The 16,254-nt window shown below is 54.2% G+C and overlaps 1 protein-coding gene across 2 annotated transcripts in view; it reads left to right on the forward strand.

Annotated features, from left to right (window-relative positions):
• Positions 1–15,073, forward strand: part of MYO18B (myosin XVIIIB) — a 52,981-nt gene extending 37,908 nt beyond the window's left edge. The window contains exons 40-44 of one of the 2 annotated variants that reach the window (XM_086855905.1): positions 5,401–5,534; positions 6,154–6,195; positions 6,940–7,101; positions 12,351–13,636; positions 14,368–15,073. In XM_086855905.1, the coding sequence (XP_086712031.1) occupies positions 5,401–5,534; positions 6,154–6,195; positions 6,940–7,101; positions 12,351–13,635 (1,623 nt within the window). In that variant the 3' untranslated portion in view covers position 13,636; positions 14,368–15,073. The remainder of the gene's footprint in view (positions 1–5,400; positions 5,535–6,153; positions 6,196–6,939; positions 7,102–12,350; positions 13,637–14,367) is intronic. The other variant, XM_086855904.1, reaches the window with a different exon arrangement.
• Positions 15,074–16,254: the final 1,181 nt, after the last annotated feature.

Consider the following 16,254-nt stretch of genomic DNA (forward strand, 5'->3'; position numbering starts at 1 on the left):
CCCCATAAACAGCTGAACTTGTAAGGCAGAACTGGGGGGTCTGGGTTTATCCAGGCACTCAGATATTTGGGGTTATGTGGCATCTGCAGGAGAAAGGAGCGGGTGGGCTCCCCTGGACACACCTCCCCATCCTGGTTGTTTCATGGTGATTGCTCCCTGGGAGCTGCATCCATGTGCATGGCCACAGCCAGGGACTGCTGTGACATTCCTGGGAGCAGAGGCATCCCCCAGACTGTGTGTCCTCTTAGGAGCACTTAAATAAAACATGGGGCAGATCTGTGATCGAGGAGCCCGGCCGAGCTCGTCGGGAGCCTGGTGGGGAGCATCAATAGTTAATAGAAAGCCACTTATGGCTCTGCTCCTGCTAAATCCCCCATCAATTATAAATCCAGCGTGAATTATTCACTTGACATTACTTAAGTCATGCTCTGCTCCTAACAGTTTTTTTTTAATTTATTTAAATACACGGTGGTGAGGTTGTGGACTTACCACACCCTGTCGAGGTTTAAAGGGGGAGTGTTGAAGGGACAAATTTCTAGCAGAGACTGGGTAAGAAATCCTGTCTTGTTTCAGAGCTGCTGCCTCTATATATAGATATATATAGCATATATATACAATATAGAAAATAGAAGGTATTTTGTTCTCCCACCTTGTATTTGTCAGTGGTGGATGCACTGGAAAATCCCATGCCACCATCCCCAACCAGGCTCTGGGTGTCTATTCCATCTCTCCTCCTTTTCCCACCCAGCTTAGGGCAGTTGGGAGGGAGCCTTGTGCCATTCAGCAGGGAATATCCAGTGAGGAGCAGGGATGAGAGCTGGCTGCCAGGCAGATGGCTCTGCCTTATGAATTTTGTAAGAAGGATGGGTTCTGAACACTTTCCAAGCATGTTTGGTAATGATGGGGGTAGGACTTGGCCCTGCTGGACTCTCTTTGCTCTGGCTGCACATCCTGGGTTTCCTCCCTGGAGCTGGAGCTCCTCTTCCAATAAAATCTGGATCCCAGCCTGCAGCAGCTCCTCATTTCTCAGCTGCTGTGCTGACACACAGAGCTTGACAGGCCAGCCCCAGCCCCCTGGTGCTCTCAGACCATGGCAGACACTGAGTCATGGTGAGGAGTGAGGGATGGATTTCCAGCTTGGAGTTAATCCTGGGGAGTTTAAACCCAAGCCCTGCTCTCTGTGTCCATTGTGTGTGCACTAACGCTCATGCTCATGTCCCCTGGTGAGGCTGCAGTGCAGGGAAGGGTGGAACAGGAGCTGGGAAGGATGGAGAAGGGCTGGGAGCAGGATGTGGGACAGTGAGTGGCTTGGCACAGTACCTGGGACAAGGCACTGTCTGGGATTTCCCTCCTGAGGCTGCTCTTAGGGAAGGACGGTGCTGGCCCTGCTGCTGCTGACTGACCTTCCTGCACAGCTTGGATTTCATGGGAGAGAATTCAAGCATCTGGATGAGGGCTCTGGGATGAAAACTCTGGAACAGGCTCAGCCATGGGCAGGAGCCCCTCAGGTCTCTTCTCCTGGAGAGCCAGGTTTCTCCTTGATGGAATGCCTAGGGAAAAAACAGGGGCTGATCCAGCTGGGATGAAGCCCTGGCTGGCTGAGGCACAATCCAGGGGTTCTCTGGGTCTCCTCCTGCCCCCCTGTACCCAGCACAGCCCCACTGACCCCCCCAAGAACACCACAGGGGCTGCTGTCCTAAAATCAGGTTTCTTTAATGAAGCTGTGAAATTCATCAGCACAATAATTAACTAATTTTACAGAAAGCTGCAGTACAGGTGTGAAGATACTCTTCACAAGTTTTTGTTTGTGAGATCCTCAGTGTAAATAACTTTTTTTTTTTTTTTCCCCTGGTTCTTTTGCTGGCAAATCTTTGTACCCCAGCCCTGCTATGGCCATGTTGTATAACACAACACAGCCTGAACTCCAGGATTTGGGGGTTTTGCTCATTTGCAGTCTTTAAAGGGTTTGGTTTTGGTTTTTTTGGTTGGTCGGTTGGGGTTTTTTTGGCTTTTATTTTATTTTTTGGGGTTTTTTTGTTTGTTTTGCTGGGGTTTTTTGGTGGGTTTTTTTGTTGTTGTTGTTGTTTTGGGGTTTTTTTTTGAACTTGAGGAGCGAAGTGGGAGCTGTTTGTGCCTCCAGCTGGGAATGCCACGCTCCCACCCAGGCAAACGCTCAGCTCCCAGCAGGGTCCCAGCAAACCCTCTGATGTCTCCTGGCTCTTGTGTCCCCATCCCCGCCTGCTCCTGGGTCTTTCCAGCTGCTCTTCCCTTCAAGAGCAAATGTCTTTGAGGAAGTGTGATGACAATTATCATCAAAGGCAGCCGGTCCTTAGAGGTGAGGGTGGGTGATGGAGGAGCCAGGAGTGAAAGCTCGGCTGCACGAGCTAATTAGGGCTGTTGTGATTCTGCTTTGCCATTAAAAGAGTAAATTCCTCAGGAATCCATCAGCGCCGGTGGCTGCTCGAACACCAATTACACGGTGCTCACCCCATCTCACTCCAGCCTTCAAGTGCGCAAATTTTGTCACTTCAAACTTTCCGAAAAGCCGGGAGTTAACGGCTTAATTAAAAATAATAATGATGGATGAATTCCGCAGGTGCACGCTGAGCTATTCGAAGAAAAGTGACCCAAATTGGACTAATTAGATTATACTTCACTTGAGGTGGATGGCAGCAAGCAAAGGTGGCGTTGTCACAGCAGAAGCACAAACAAAAATACAAGGTGGTGACAAGGACGTGGTGCTGGATGCTCCGGCCTGGGAATCCTTGGGAGTCCCACGGATCATTTCACTACTGGCTTTGTTTATCTCCCTTTAACTTCTCCTCGAATAATTCTGAGACAAAATTAGCTGAGGGGAAAAAAAAAAAAAACGCCTCTTAAGAAAAAGAAGGTTTAGAAATCCCCTTCCATGTGCAGAATCTCTTCCCTGGGAGCCCAGGGCGAGGGCAGGAGCCCAGCTGAGAGCAGCTCCCTGTGGGTTTGCTGAGTGCCAGCCATCACTGAGTGAGCTCTTGTCCCCTTGTCTTTTGGAAACCTTTAATCCAGGCTCCTTGTCAGCAGAAATCAACCTTAGCCTTCTAAAATCATGCTTTGTGACCCACCAGCAGAGCCAGCCCTTTGCTCTGGGGCAATCTCTCAGTGTGAATGGGAGAATCTGGTTTGGAAATGTATTCAGAACCGGGCAGGATTTATATTTTATTTATTGGTGATAAAATATACATCAGCCAGGGGTTCTGAGCTGGTCAGGCTGGTCCTGCTGTGCATGTCTGACTGGTTTGGTGAAAGCAGCCAGAGATTCTGGTGCCAAGAGGGGTTTAAGAGCAGAGGATGCTCCTTTCAGCACCTCAGGTCCAACCGTGGTGCAGTTTGCCCAATGAGTTCTCTCAACTGTTTTATTTTTCCCTTTTTCTCCCCTTTTTCTGCTCAGAGGAAACAAAAAGCCAGCTCTGCCCAGTGTGAGGGTGTCAGTTCTCAGCCCAGGGACTCTGTGAAAAGAGAAGAGCTCCTTGCATTTACATTTAGATAGAAACAACGTGTGTCAAAGGTGTCCAACAGCTCCCTGGGTGCCGGGTGCTGGGATGGGCCCTGTCCATTTGTGATATGCAGACAGCGTTTTTCCATCTGAAATTGAATCATATTGGAAAAATTATTCCTTTCCTGGAGACAATTGTAGGGCATGGAGAAAAACACGAGGTGTCTCCATGGATGAGATCTGGGACAGCTGGGATGTGGGGTTGAGCAGTGTCAGCTCGATTTTCTGCCTCACGCTCAAATTACCCCTCAGGTGGCCTGGGGGGGACCCCGGGGTCACCCACAGTCCCCAGTGTCACCCTGCAGGTGCCCATCCCAAGGCCACCAGTGTGGGTGCCACCAAGTGTGGGTGCCCAGGGATGTCCTGGGGGTGGCAGGTGGAGCCCCAGCTCAGCAGCATCACCTGGGGTGCTCCCTTTCCTCTCAGCATTCCCAGAAGAAGGTAGAATTCCCATGCAGAAGGTAACGAGGTTAGAGGGGACCCCACCAGCCAGGGGGAGCCCTCCAGCCCTCAGGACATTCTGTTTGCTGTTCCCACAGCCATTCCAGGGGATTTCTGTGTCCAGAGGAAGAGGGTTTGGGGTGCTGGTAGGGGGACACTGCTCTGTGACTCCCTGCCCATCCCTGTCAACAACAGCAGAACAGAGGAGTGGAATTAAATGCAGCCACTGAACTATATTTAATTTGTGCCATAGCCTGCAGATGAAGAGCTGGGTCAATAGAGGCTCTTATCAGGCTGTGGAAGGGCTCAGCTCTTTATCAGGCAGCAGTTTCACTGCCCCAAATAGCTGAACACAGGCACGTAGGCACCTGGAGCTTGGGGCTCTTTTCTCAGGGCTTGGCGTTTCACCGTGTGCCCTGTTCTGAGCCCCTGAGGTCCTTGATGGAATGCTTCCCTTGATGAAACAGCTCCTTTCCACCTTCTGCCTGAGCCAGGAGGGAAGTGGAGGGCTTGGAAACACCAAGTTTCAGAGAACTTCTCAGCAGCACTGAGGTTTCCAGCAATTCCAGCGCGCTGCCAGGAGCTGCTGTGACACCGTGCGACCCAAACGGGGCTGTTTCTTTTCATGTTTTGATGAACTGAGATGCTCTTCCCCTGGGGCCTGTGTGCCCAGTGATTCCAGGCCTTCCATTATTTACTGTGACAGTGTGCCAGCTCCTGTGCCGTGGCCTGTCGCAAATCATCCCTCACCTTGTCACCGCCGCCGTGGCGATTTCACAGCTGGCAGCTTCAATCACTCTGGATCTGCTTCTCCCTCCTCTCCACCTTGGGATGGCTTAGGAACAGCAGGAAGGGTCCCTTCCCAGCTGGAAGGACTTGGAATGGGATGGTCATGGGTGCAGGGCCAAGTTGGTGTCCTTGATGTGCAAGGTGGGCGATGCTGGGTGGATGGAGCTGTGTGTAAATCCTGGGATGGTTTGGGTTGCAGGGACCTCAAAGCTCATCCTGTTCCACTCCCTGCCATGAGCAGGGACACCTTTCACTGGCCCAGGTTGCTCCAAGCCCTGTCCATCCTGGCCTTGGACATTTCCAGGGATCCAGGGGCAACCAGAGATTCTCTGGGCACCCTGTGCCAGGCCCTCACCACCCTCACAGGGAAGAATTCCTTCCCGATATCCCATCTATCCCTGTCCTCAGGCAGTGGGCAGTCATTCCTTGTGTCCTGTCACTCCCTGCCCTCACCCAAAACTCCTCCCCAGCTCTCTTGGTGCCCCTTTAAGCCCTGGAAGGTGCTGGAAGATGCAGTCCATGCAGGTAACCAGCACCAACAGGCTCTGGGAGCACTGGGGTGAGGGAGGGATGGTTCAGCACTCACCCACTCTTAGCTGAGGTGCAGGTGCAGACCCTCACCTGTGTTCCCCGTGCAGGAGCAGCAGCTGGCAGAGCTGGCAGAGGTGAGGCAGGTGCTGCAGGCTGACCTGGGCACCTCCATCCGCCGCATCGCAGACCTGCAGGTGGCCCTGGAGGGGCTGCGTGACAGCGATGACAGCGATGCTGACAGGTGAGGGACAGGGCTGGGGGGATCTGGGGGGGCTCAGCTGCTCTGTGTGGGGAAGAGGCAGCCCTGGGCTGTGCCAGGGTAGTTCCACATCCTCATCCTCACGTGGCTGCACAAAAAACTCTGTGTTAATGGAAGGTTTCATGGAAAACCAAGGTTTTCACCCTTGAAATCATCCTGTGTGGCTCAGCTTAAAGTGAGCAAAAAGGGTGGGAATGGCCCCATTTGTACAGCAGGTCCCTGGCAGCAGTTTGTTGGTGCCTCAGCGCTGGGTTCATGGAGTGAAAAATCCTGCTTTGATCATCCCCAGGAGCCAGAGGAGACAGTAAAACTGGGTGATTGGGTAGAGGGTTTTACCAGGAAAAAAATGAGGGAAGAATTCCAGTGCATTTTTCAGGTGTTATTTCTAAAGCCCTTCAATTTTTTCCCCTCTGCCACACAGCTAAAGGGACTTCATGACAAATGGACAAAACAGATAAATTAGTTAAAAAAAAAAAAAAAGAAAAAAAAAGGAAAGGAAAGCTTGTCCCAGGCACAGAGGCTCTGCTGAATCAGGCTGGGAAGTTTTGTGGGTTTGGGGTCCCCACGAGCCATGGCTGACCCTCTGCTGTGCTCCTTGCAGCGTGCGGACGGCGCGGGAGTCGCTGTGCTCCAGGAGAGACACGTGAGTGATCCCAGGAGATGGTGCTGCCAAAGGACAGAGCCTGGGCCTGCTTCTGCCACAGCTTGTGGGCCACCAGCTGCTGCACTGAGGGTTCTGAGCCACATCTGGACAGGGCTCACACTGGCATCCAGATGTGCTGGAGTTGTGTGCCCCATGCCCATCGACCCACTCCCGTTCCCTGGCAGCTCTGGCTCTTATCCCAAGGGATGCTTCCACTGCTCTGGGCTGTGCTTGGAGATATGATCTGTGGCTTTGAAGGAAAACTGAGATCCTGAAGGATCTCATCCACTACACATGGTCTGGGGGCTCCTGGAGGGTGGGCTGGGGTAGCTCTGGCTCTAGGGGAGCCCAGGGGTGCACAGTGGGGTACCCAGGGTCCCAGCAGCTCTGTCACTGCAGTCCCAGACCTGGGGAAGCCCTGGGGTGTGTAGGGCTCTGTGGGGTGCCTGGGGTCACATTGGCTCTGTCACTGCAGCCCCAGGCACAGCAGGCAGTGCAGGGTTTTCCTGCCCAAAGTCTACGGGGCACTTGCAAAAGCTTGAGGAAATAATGAATGGCAGCAACAATGCTACAAGGAGCAGGCTGCCTGGAAAGGTTCCCACAAACCAGCCCGAGCAGAGCCCAGCAGCTGGAGCTGCAGTGGTGGAGGTGTGAGGACTCTCTGCTCCGTGTCACCATCAGGGTGACCCACGAGCCCTCCTGCCTGCAGCTGCAGAGCTGACAGGTCTCTCCTGTCCCCCTCAGGGATGCCTGCTCCAGCGTTGGCTCCGTGCTCAGCCTGGAGCCCGCGGAGAGCATCAAGTCCTGGCCGAGTTCCTCTGCGGGCTGGACGTCCCTGGCGAGCGCCAGCGTGGCCGGGAGCATTTCAGCACCGTCCCTTGGCAGCCGCAGCACCCAGAGCCTCAGGTAAGGGACCCCCAGCCCATCCTGGGGGTGCTGGGGGGTGCTGAGATGTGGGGGCTTCAACTGGGCTCTCTTGGGACGTGCAAAACAGAGCACAGCGGGACCTGTGGTGTTTGAGGTCAAAACATCGAATCAAGGAAGGCAGGCACTGCCACGCCAGGATCAGTGAAACACCAGATGAAAGTCACTACATCAAAAACATGCTTCAAGCAGGAAAATATCCCTTGATGTATTCTCTGGAGATAATTTAAAGAGGCAGCGCAGCCTGTTTGAGGATTTGTATGCCATATGCTCGCTGCTGAGGGAGAGGGATGCATTTCTACCCTTCTAATATCAAGTATGTTAATTTTTGATGGTGATGCTGATGGGCTGGGAGAGAGCTGGAGAGGGACCCAAGCACCTGCACAGCCCAAATGTCCCTGCCTTGCTCTGTGGGTGCCCAGGTGCCCATCCTGAATTGGTGCCCGTCAGAGGGACCACCCAGTGCAGAGAAAAACCCCATTTCCGGGTCACAGAGAAACTGGTTCTTTGTGTTTCATGTGTGAAACAATCACAAGGGTTGAGTTTGGAAAAGCTCTGTAAATCAGGGTCTGGGGCTGCACTGTGGAGAGGATGAAGGAGGGTGTCAGATCCCCTTGGAGGTTTGTGAGGGCAGAGATGGAGCAGGGATGGAGTCCTGGGGCAGGGAGCAGAGTGGGGTCCAGAGAGCATCATCCCTCTGATAGGATGGGATAGTGGATATCCCTCTGATAGGTAGGGAAGGTGGAAAAGGTGGCAACCATCCAAACTCAGGGTGGGCAGGGCTGGCAGTGCCCCAATTTGCAGCCCCTGTGATTTTGGGCCTCCCCACCCTGCTGCTTTCCCAGGGGTGGTGTCTCAGGACATGCATCACTATTTTTGCAGTTTTTCTCTGCATAAACAGGGCTGAGGCTGGGCACAGCTCGCTGCAGCTCCCACCTGCTCCCTGCAGGTGTGTAGGTAGATGCTCCAAGGTGACAGAATTTGTCAGGATCGTGGAGCACATTTTCACTGCAGACATTAGTATTAATCTCCATGCTCTGATTCTGGCGAGCTCTGTCCCCACGGCCCCCACCTGCCTTGTACAGGAGAATCACTGTTGTCAGAACTGATGTTCTGAAGAGCAGTTCCCTGTCAGGAAACACCTTGGGTGAGCTGGAGCAGTTTGGGGAGGCACAAGGCAGAGTTTGAGAGCAGTCAGGCGGGGCAGAGACCTGTGGGGAGATCACAGAATCCTGGAGTGGTTTGGGTTGGAAAGGACCTTAAAGATCATCTCATTCCAACTCCCTGCCATGGACAGGGACACTCTCCACAGGCCAGTGATGAGTGGGAGCCCTGTGAGCAGCTGGCTGAGCTCACTGGGACCTCACATAATAAATAAAGTCCTTCCTAAGTGCTGCTGAGGAGGCTTTGGTACAAATGACCCAACTCTGATCATTAATGAATGACAGAAAAACAGGCATTGTGGATAATATCTTATTTCTGAGCTGAAACACCTTGGATTTATAGTAAAAGACACACAGGCTTTCAATTTCAACACTGAGAGGAATTTCCTTCTGGAAAGGGTGGTCAGGTCTTGGCAGAGGCTGCCCAGGGAGGTTTGGAGTCCCCATCCCTGGAGGTGTCTAAGGAAGGTGGCACTCAGTGCTCTGGGCTGGGTGACAAGGTGGGGATTGGCCACAGGTTGGACTCGATGGTCCTGGATTCCTTCCCAGCCTCGGGGATTCTGGGATTCTGGGGTTTGCCAGACTGCCTGTGGCCCTTGTGAAAAGTGAGGTGTCACAGCATGACCATCACCCTCTGTCCTGGGGCTTGTGAAGGGGCAAATTGCAGATGCAATTGTGTGGGAGCTGTGTTTGGCTGCAGCTCATCTATGATGGAAATGGAGCGAGGAGGGGACGAAATGCAAACAAACAGGAGACGAGACTGGAGGTAATAAAAATGAGATCAGGGAAACGAGCTCTTCCTTATTAAGATTCCTTTGTCTTACACAGCTCCCAGTAATGAAAAACGAGACTTGCTCGTGTTGGCTGCTCAGCACCACATCTGGGGTGTTTGCTGAACAAACAGCTGCCAAGAGCCAGAGGAGAGAGAGGAGCTCTTATCACCCGTGTGCTTACAGGAAGGAGAGCTTTGATTAACGTTTCCTTTAATTCTCTGCTATTTAAATGCCTGTACAAAACACTGGCCAGCAGAGCTAAGCCTCCATAAATATGACACAGTGCAAGGTTGGGATAAATATGGTTTTTTTATTAAGAAGCCAAGTTAAAAGTTTATTCTGCCCCTTTCCAGGCAGGTCAGGGTTGTGTTGTGATGGGGGGGTTACCCAGAAGTGCAGTCAGGGAGTGGATCCACAGCCCAAGATCTGCCTCTCCATCCTGCACCCCACAGGATTGTGGCATCCACAGCCCTGGCATCACCCCAGGATCACCCTGACAGCAATTCCCCTCCCACCCTGGGTCACAAAACCGAGAGCCCTGGTCCCAAGGCTGCTGGGGTCCGACACGTTTATTTTTAAGCACGACTGTGTCAAAAGCAAATCATTCCGTGGGAAACTGGGAGCTCTTGTGTAGATGACGGTGTGACAAGAAAATCCTCTTCTGACAGAAATGAGGCCAGTGTCTCTCTTCCCTCCCTGAAATGGAGCTGTCTTGGCTTTATTTATGAGCTCCCAGGAAAAGCATCCCAGCCACACTTTTGGCCTTGGTCATGTGTTGCAAAGCATGTGTGGATTTTATTGTATAAATGATTTCAACTGGTATAATTGTAATCATGCTAATTGCTATGTAATCTTCACTAATTATTGTTGTATGTCATTTGGTTTGGTGAATGGCAGATTGCAGAGCTCTGCTGGCTTCCATCTTTTGCCTTTTGCTGGGAAAATCATCTTCCCTGAGGATGATGGAGGAGCAGGGCTCTGCTCGGGGCTGGAGGGGCTCATGGTCCTTCCTCCTGTGGCATCACCTTCCTTTGGGGCTGCCTGTGACTTCCTGGGGTCACTCTGAGCCCTGGGAATTCGTGCTGGCACATCAGCCATTTGCCAGGGATTTATGGATGAGTGGAGGATGCTGCAGGATGGGGAGTGACCACTCTTGTGTCCTGCCTTGTGAGGAGGAGGAGGAGGAGGAAGACTAGCCATGATTTTGGAGGGGATTTTTGTAGGCCTAAGGGAGCAGTTAAAGAAGTAAATCATGGAATGGTTGGGGTGGGAAGGAGCCTTCAAAATCATCCAGTTCCATCCCCTGCCATGAGCAGGGACATCTTCCACTAGCCCAGGTTGCTCTGAGCTCTGTCCAGCCTGGCCTTGGACACTTCCAGGGATCCAGGAGCAGCCACAGCTTCTCTGGGCAGCCTCTGCCAGGGCCTCACACCCTCACAGGGAAGAATTCCTTCCCAGTATCCCGTCTAACCCTGTCCTCTGAAAGTTTAATGGGTGCAGAAAATGGGACCTGTTGGGAGACACAAGGATGGATGGGGCAGCCTTGGCCTTTTGCTGGAAACCAGGGCATGGAGAGTGTGAGGTCCCTGCTTGGAGTCTGGGGCTGTGTGGCCCTTGCCAGCCATGGAAGCTGGAACAATCCCACCTTTGCAGCTTTCACTCCATTTCAGACTCCAAAGATTTTCATAAAAGCAGTACCTGTCTGTCATGCTGAACAGGACAATAAATACAGCGTGTTCAGTCCTTGTTCACAGCCCATTAGTGGTTCTCACCTCTCCACTCACTTTTATCTCAGCCTTAAAACCCAAATAAAAACCTTGATGCCGGTGTTTAATTTATGAAAGCCATTCATGCAGCACACAGGTTACAATATTATTTGGAAACGTGCAGAATGAATGGAGCAATTTCTGTACAAAACCTCACCGAAGGATTACACCAGCCATTTAAGTAAGATGCAATTTAGGATCCTAAAATCCAGCATTATTGAAATGTCTCAAACTATTAATCAGCTGTGGTGCTTTGACAGCATCAGCACGGGATGGCCCTGAAGGGTGCAGTGATTCGGGGAGATGAAATCTCTGATTAATTCCTTTTGTAATGAATGATCAAGTGATTTAGGCTGGTTTAATGAGTGGGGAAAGGTGTTGGGTACCAGGATAGGGGGACACCTCTGTGCCATGGGCTGTGCCAGTGGGTGCCAGGAAGCTGGAGCTGCTCCATTTCCCCTTCCCGTCTGCACTCACGCATTTCCCAGCTCTGGAGTTTGTCTTCAGCCCATCTCAGCATGTAAATTATTTCATGGGTCAGCAGAGCCTGGTCCGAGCGTCCCACGAGGTGCCAGCATCATCCGCTCCCACCCCATTCCCATGGCAACAGCGCATTCCCAGGGCAGGAAGCTTCATTGCGGCCATGAACAGCTCCAGTGCTGCTCCCTCCCAGAGATGGGTTTGTTGTTTGGGTCCCTCTGCTTTGCTTTGCCCTGTTTCCTCTTTTCCCTTCCTTTCTGTCCCAAATTCACATCCCAGCAGAGTTCCCAGTCAGGCCAGTCCTGGGTTCCCTCAACTGGGCAGTGTTTGGGCACCTGGAAGTGAGGACAGCAGACAAATGTAGGTGCTTGGAGAGGGTCATGAAGTGTCCCACCAGGGCCTTAGTGACACCAGTGACCCCAGGCCCACTGGTGACTGCTGTCCCCCCATCTCTGTGCATCAGCTGCACGAGGACAGCCTGGCTGGGATCCTGGTGTGGATCCTCAGGGCTGAGCAGAGGTGGATCCCGAGTGGTTCCTGCAGCAGCCCCTTGTCCGGGATGTGCTCCTGCCTGGCCATCCCCCCTCGCTGTGCTGTCCCAGGTGTTGCAGGGCTCCTGCAGTTCAGAGCTCTTGGAGCAGCAAGCCTGGGTGAAACATGCCCAGCCGTAACATTGAGATGTGTCGGGGGTGCGCTGCGAGCTGGCTTCATAAAATTTTAGTGAATAATCTTTGGCTTTGACAGAAATAAAATAAATCCTACATATTGCTGTAATCTGTCAAGAAAAAGGATATTTGGAGGTAAGTGCTGGCTTGGCAGAGCTGAAGCTGGTCACACCACATGGCTCTACAGCAAGAATTGTCTGAGCTGGCTGACCTGGGCTTATTTAAGATAAAATCCTTGGGCATTGTCCAGCTGCTGGATGCAGCAGTGAGTTTATCCCGAGACTCCCATGGCAATGCCAGCTTTTCACTGCTCAGCCTTGTCCTTGCTGGATGACATCCCCGGGAATCCCGCAGTCTAAACTAACAGCAGTTTCTGTTGTTCAGGGTGAGCAGAGACACCAAGGACCCCGCTCTGACCCCGCTGTCCTCCAGGAGCGCTGCCCGGCCCGGCGAGGCTGCGGATGCGGGGAAGACGGAGAGCCCCCTGCTGAGGGCCAGGAGACGGGAATACGGAAAACCTCTGGCAGAAGAAGAGGAGCTGGAGAGCCCAAAGAAGGCGGTGGATAGGACAGGAGAGACGTCCCCATCGGTGGTGCGGCGGGGCGGCTCCCCGGCTGCGGACGGGCGGTTCCCCAGCGCCGCGTCCCCGCCGGTGCCCGGCAGGAGGAGGCTCTCGGTGGCCTCGGGGCCGGTGCCCAGCTCTGCCGCCCTCTCCGAGTACGTGGAGGAGCTGCGGCGGCAGCGGGAGCCGGGGCTGCCGGGGCTGCCGGGGCTGCCGGGGCTGGGGGACACCTCTCCCCTCCCCATTTACCGCACCACCGGAGCCGCGGCCCTGCGGCGCTCCAGGGCTGTCCCGGCGGCCGAGGAGCCCCCGGGGAGGCTGCAGGGGGATCGGGCAGGGGAAGGGGAGGGAGCGGCTGCCAGCCTCACACGCTCCTCCAGCCTGCGGAGCATGGCCTCGGAGCCGGCCGAGCCCCCGCCTTCCCCAGCGCTGAAAAAGGCACCGAAATTGGGCTCCTACGACTCGCTGCTGCCGGCCCTGGGCGGCTCCGGCCGGCGGCCCGGCTCCCCGGCTGCCGGCACCGAGGGGCCGCGGCTGGGCCCCGGGAGGAGCTGCCTGGAGCCGGCGCTGGAGGATGCGGAGCCGGGGAAGGAGCCGCAGGGATTTCTGAGCTCCCTGCCCAGCCATGGGCCGGGCGAGGGGAAGGGGAGCGACCCCTTCAGCTGGCGAATACCCACCCTCAACTACGAGAGGAGAGCCAAGGTTGACTTCGACGATTTCCTGCCGGCCATCCGCAAGTCGTGCTCCGCCAGCAGCCTGGCCAGAGCCCGCAGGGACAGGAGGGACGGCCAGCGGCCCCTCACCGTGCGCTTCCAGGACGAGGCCGTAGCGGGTGGTCTGGAGTCCTCTGAGACCAAGGCCAAGTGTGGCTCGGCCTCCCGGGAAGAGCCCGGGGACTTGTCCGACTCCTCCTCATCCTCCGGCTCCCGCCGGTCCTCCCGGAGCGCCGGCAGCGTCCAGCGCCGGCCGCAGCCCCCGAGAGCGGACGGGGAGGGCTCCAGCGGCAGAGCCGGGGCCCAGGGCAGCGCCATGAGCCAACGAGACGAGGCCGAAGGGAAGGAGGACGATGTCAGCAGCATCATGAAGAAGTACCTGGGCAAGGACTAAGGTAACTGTGCCGAGGCACCGCTGGCTCAGAGCTGTGGGGGCTCCTTTGGGATGCTGGCCCTGAGCTGTTGTTCCTCCTCCGTGTCTGGGCTGGTGCCAGCAGTGTGTGGGGACAGCAGGAGTCCCCATGCTCCTCCTGGCATGTCAGGGGTGTCCCTCAGGGTGTGTGGCACTGGGACTGGTCCCCCCTTTGCACCTTCAGAGCTGTGTTGGGGACACTGCTGGTGCCAGGGACAGCCCCAGAGCCATCCACAGCACCAGCTCAGAACTCACTGGGGTTTCCCAAGAACAGCATCCCTCAGCTCCCACCCCAGCACCTGGCAGACTCATCCTCCCAAGGCCCTCGAGCGCTCCCTCCTCAGGGGCCCAGGGTTCTTTTGGTGATTAGAAACCCGCTCAGGCTGGATGCTGGGGGTTCTCTCTCTGGAGGATGGGGCTCCCACTGGCCCAGACATCCTTCCCCCAGTCATCAACAGCCTCCAACACCCGCTTGGATGCTATGTCTGGATTGCAACTGACACTTGAAGAATTAGGATTTATTGCTGCAGTCCCGGTTTGAAAGCAGAGTCCCTAATGAATGCGCCACAACTGTAATTAAGTGTTTAAAATAGATTAGAAAAACATTTTGTAAAACCATTGCCTTTAGAGTAACTTATTGGATGTCAAGCTGTGACCAAATTGACTAAGCCAACACACGAAGGGAGCGCATGTTAATAAAACATTTCTTTCCAGGAAGCAAATTTGCATAATGCAACGTCCCACTTTCCGCAGGATTTGTTTCCATCAAGAGCAGGAGCTGTCCCCGACCCGCAGTGATGAGGAGCCACGTTGGGCACACGGCTTCCCTGCTCCTGGCAGAACCACCTCACGTGAGCAGAGACCTCAAATGGCTCCACAAAAGTCACAAACTCTTTTTGGCCTTGCACACACCGTGGTTTCCTTGTGCTCCTGCCCCGTTTCCCAGCGCAGCAGCTTTGCTCAGGGCCAGCCGCAGGGACAAGGACTTTCCTGTTCTCCTGCAGTTGTTTGACTTGGGAGTTGGTGCTTTAATTAAAACCCAGCGGCTGCCACAGATGCTGAGGATGTGCCATGGCCTGGGAAAGGCCACTCTGAGAGGAGCTGGAGGGACACCAAACCCCTCCTTTGTAACCCAGAGCTGCAGCCCAGGTGTCTCATCCCACATTGCACTGCTCAAAAATCCGCTGATCTTCGAGGATGCTCTTGGGTCTCAGTGTGACACCCAGCAACAGCAGAGCTCTGAAGCTTTTATAATTCCACAGGTATTTGAAGATGGATCCATCTGTGCTTCCATGGCTCCAGCCTGTGGGGGACATCTGGGCACATCCCAGTGGCATGCAAGGCACATGGTGTGGGGGCAATGGGGGGCTCTATTTAATGCCTGCTTGGTTTTTACACAATAAAATATTTGCTTCTTTGACACACAGCTCCCCTCTTGTTATTCCTTTCCCCACGCTGGGAGCAGGTCCGTGGAAGTGGCACAATGCGGAGCTGTGCACGTCCTTCCACAAAAAACTCTTTTCTCAGCCTCAGCTTTCTTTCCTAGAAGAGATCCAAACTTATTCCTTGATCAGAGGTTTGGGGAAAAAGGATGTAGGTCCATGCACAAATCTATCCTCTCCGTCAGGGATTTCCAAGTCATTTTCTTGGCTGGGAAATTTGCACAATTTGCACAACCTCCCGGGACCCCCCGGGACAGCCACAGGGCAATGGCATCTTGAAAGGCCAATTGGGCTCTGTTCAGCATTTTGTTTTTCCCGTTGGATTCTTCACCTTCACTCCTAATTTAAAGCAAAGCCTTGCAGCAAGCAGCATTTTCCTTGTCAGCGATGGATGGGGAGCCTGGGGATGAGGGCTCACATCAGCACTTTGCTCGGCCGCCTGTCAGCAGTTCCCGGCGATTCCTCGGTGCCGGCGGCTCCGCGGGGCCAGCAGCCTGGCAGGAGGCAGCTCTGCTCAGGGTGACATTCCCCGCGCTCCCACGTGTCCCTTTTGCGACGTGTGCCTCATGCAAGAAGGCAGCAGATGAAGAAATTGCCTCTAATTAGTTTTAAATTGGTCTTTTTTTTTTTTTTTTTTAATGATTCTGCTGTTTCTAGGAGGGAAAAAAAAAAACCAAGTGGTTTTCTCTTTGCAGAGAGTATTGCTCCCCAGAGGGATTTCACAGAACCAGGGAATCACAGAAGGGTTTGAGTGGGAAGGGACCTTAAAAATCAGCCAGTTTCTCCCCCTGCCATGGTCAGGGATGTCTTCCAGTAGCCCAGGTTGCTCCAAGCCCCATCCAACCTGACCTTGGACACTTCCAGGGATCCAGGAGCAGCCACAGCTTCTTTGGGCACCCTGTGCCAGGGCCTCACACCCTCCCAGGGAATGATTCCCTCCCAATATTCCATCTATCCCTGCCCTCTGGCAGTGGGAAGCCATTCCCTGTCTCCTGTCCCTCCAAGCCCTTGCCCCAGGTCCCTTTTGAGCTCTCCTGTAGCCCCTTTAGGCCCAGCCTGGCTCCATGGCAGAGGAGCTCCAGCCCTTGGGACTCTGGTCTGCCCCAAGCCAGCTGGTGACACCTGAGGGGAAGGACAGCAGTGGCACCTGGAGCAGGGA

The sequence above is a fragment of the Cyanistes caeruleus genome, chromosome 18 (assembly GCF_971803275.1).
Source record: "Cyanistes caeruleus chromosome 18, bCyaCae1.hap1.1, whole genome shotgun sequence".
Classification (NCBI taxonomy): Eukaryota; Metazoa; Chordata; class Aves; order Passeriformes; family Paridae; genus Cyanistes; species Cyanistes caeruleus.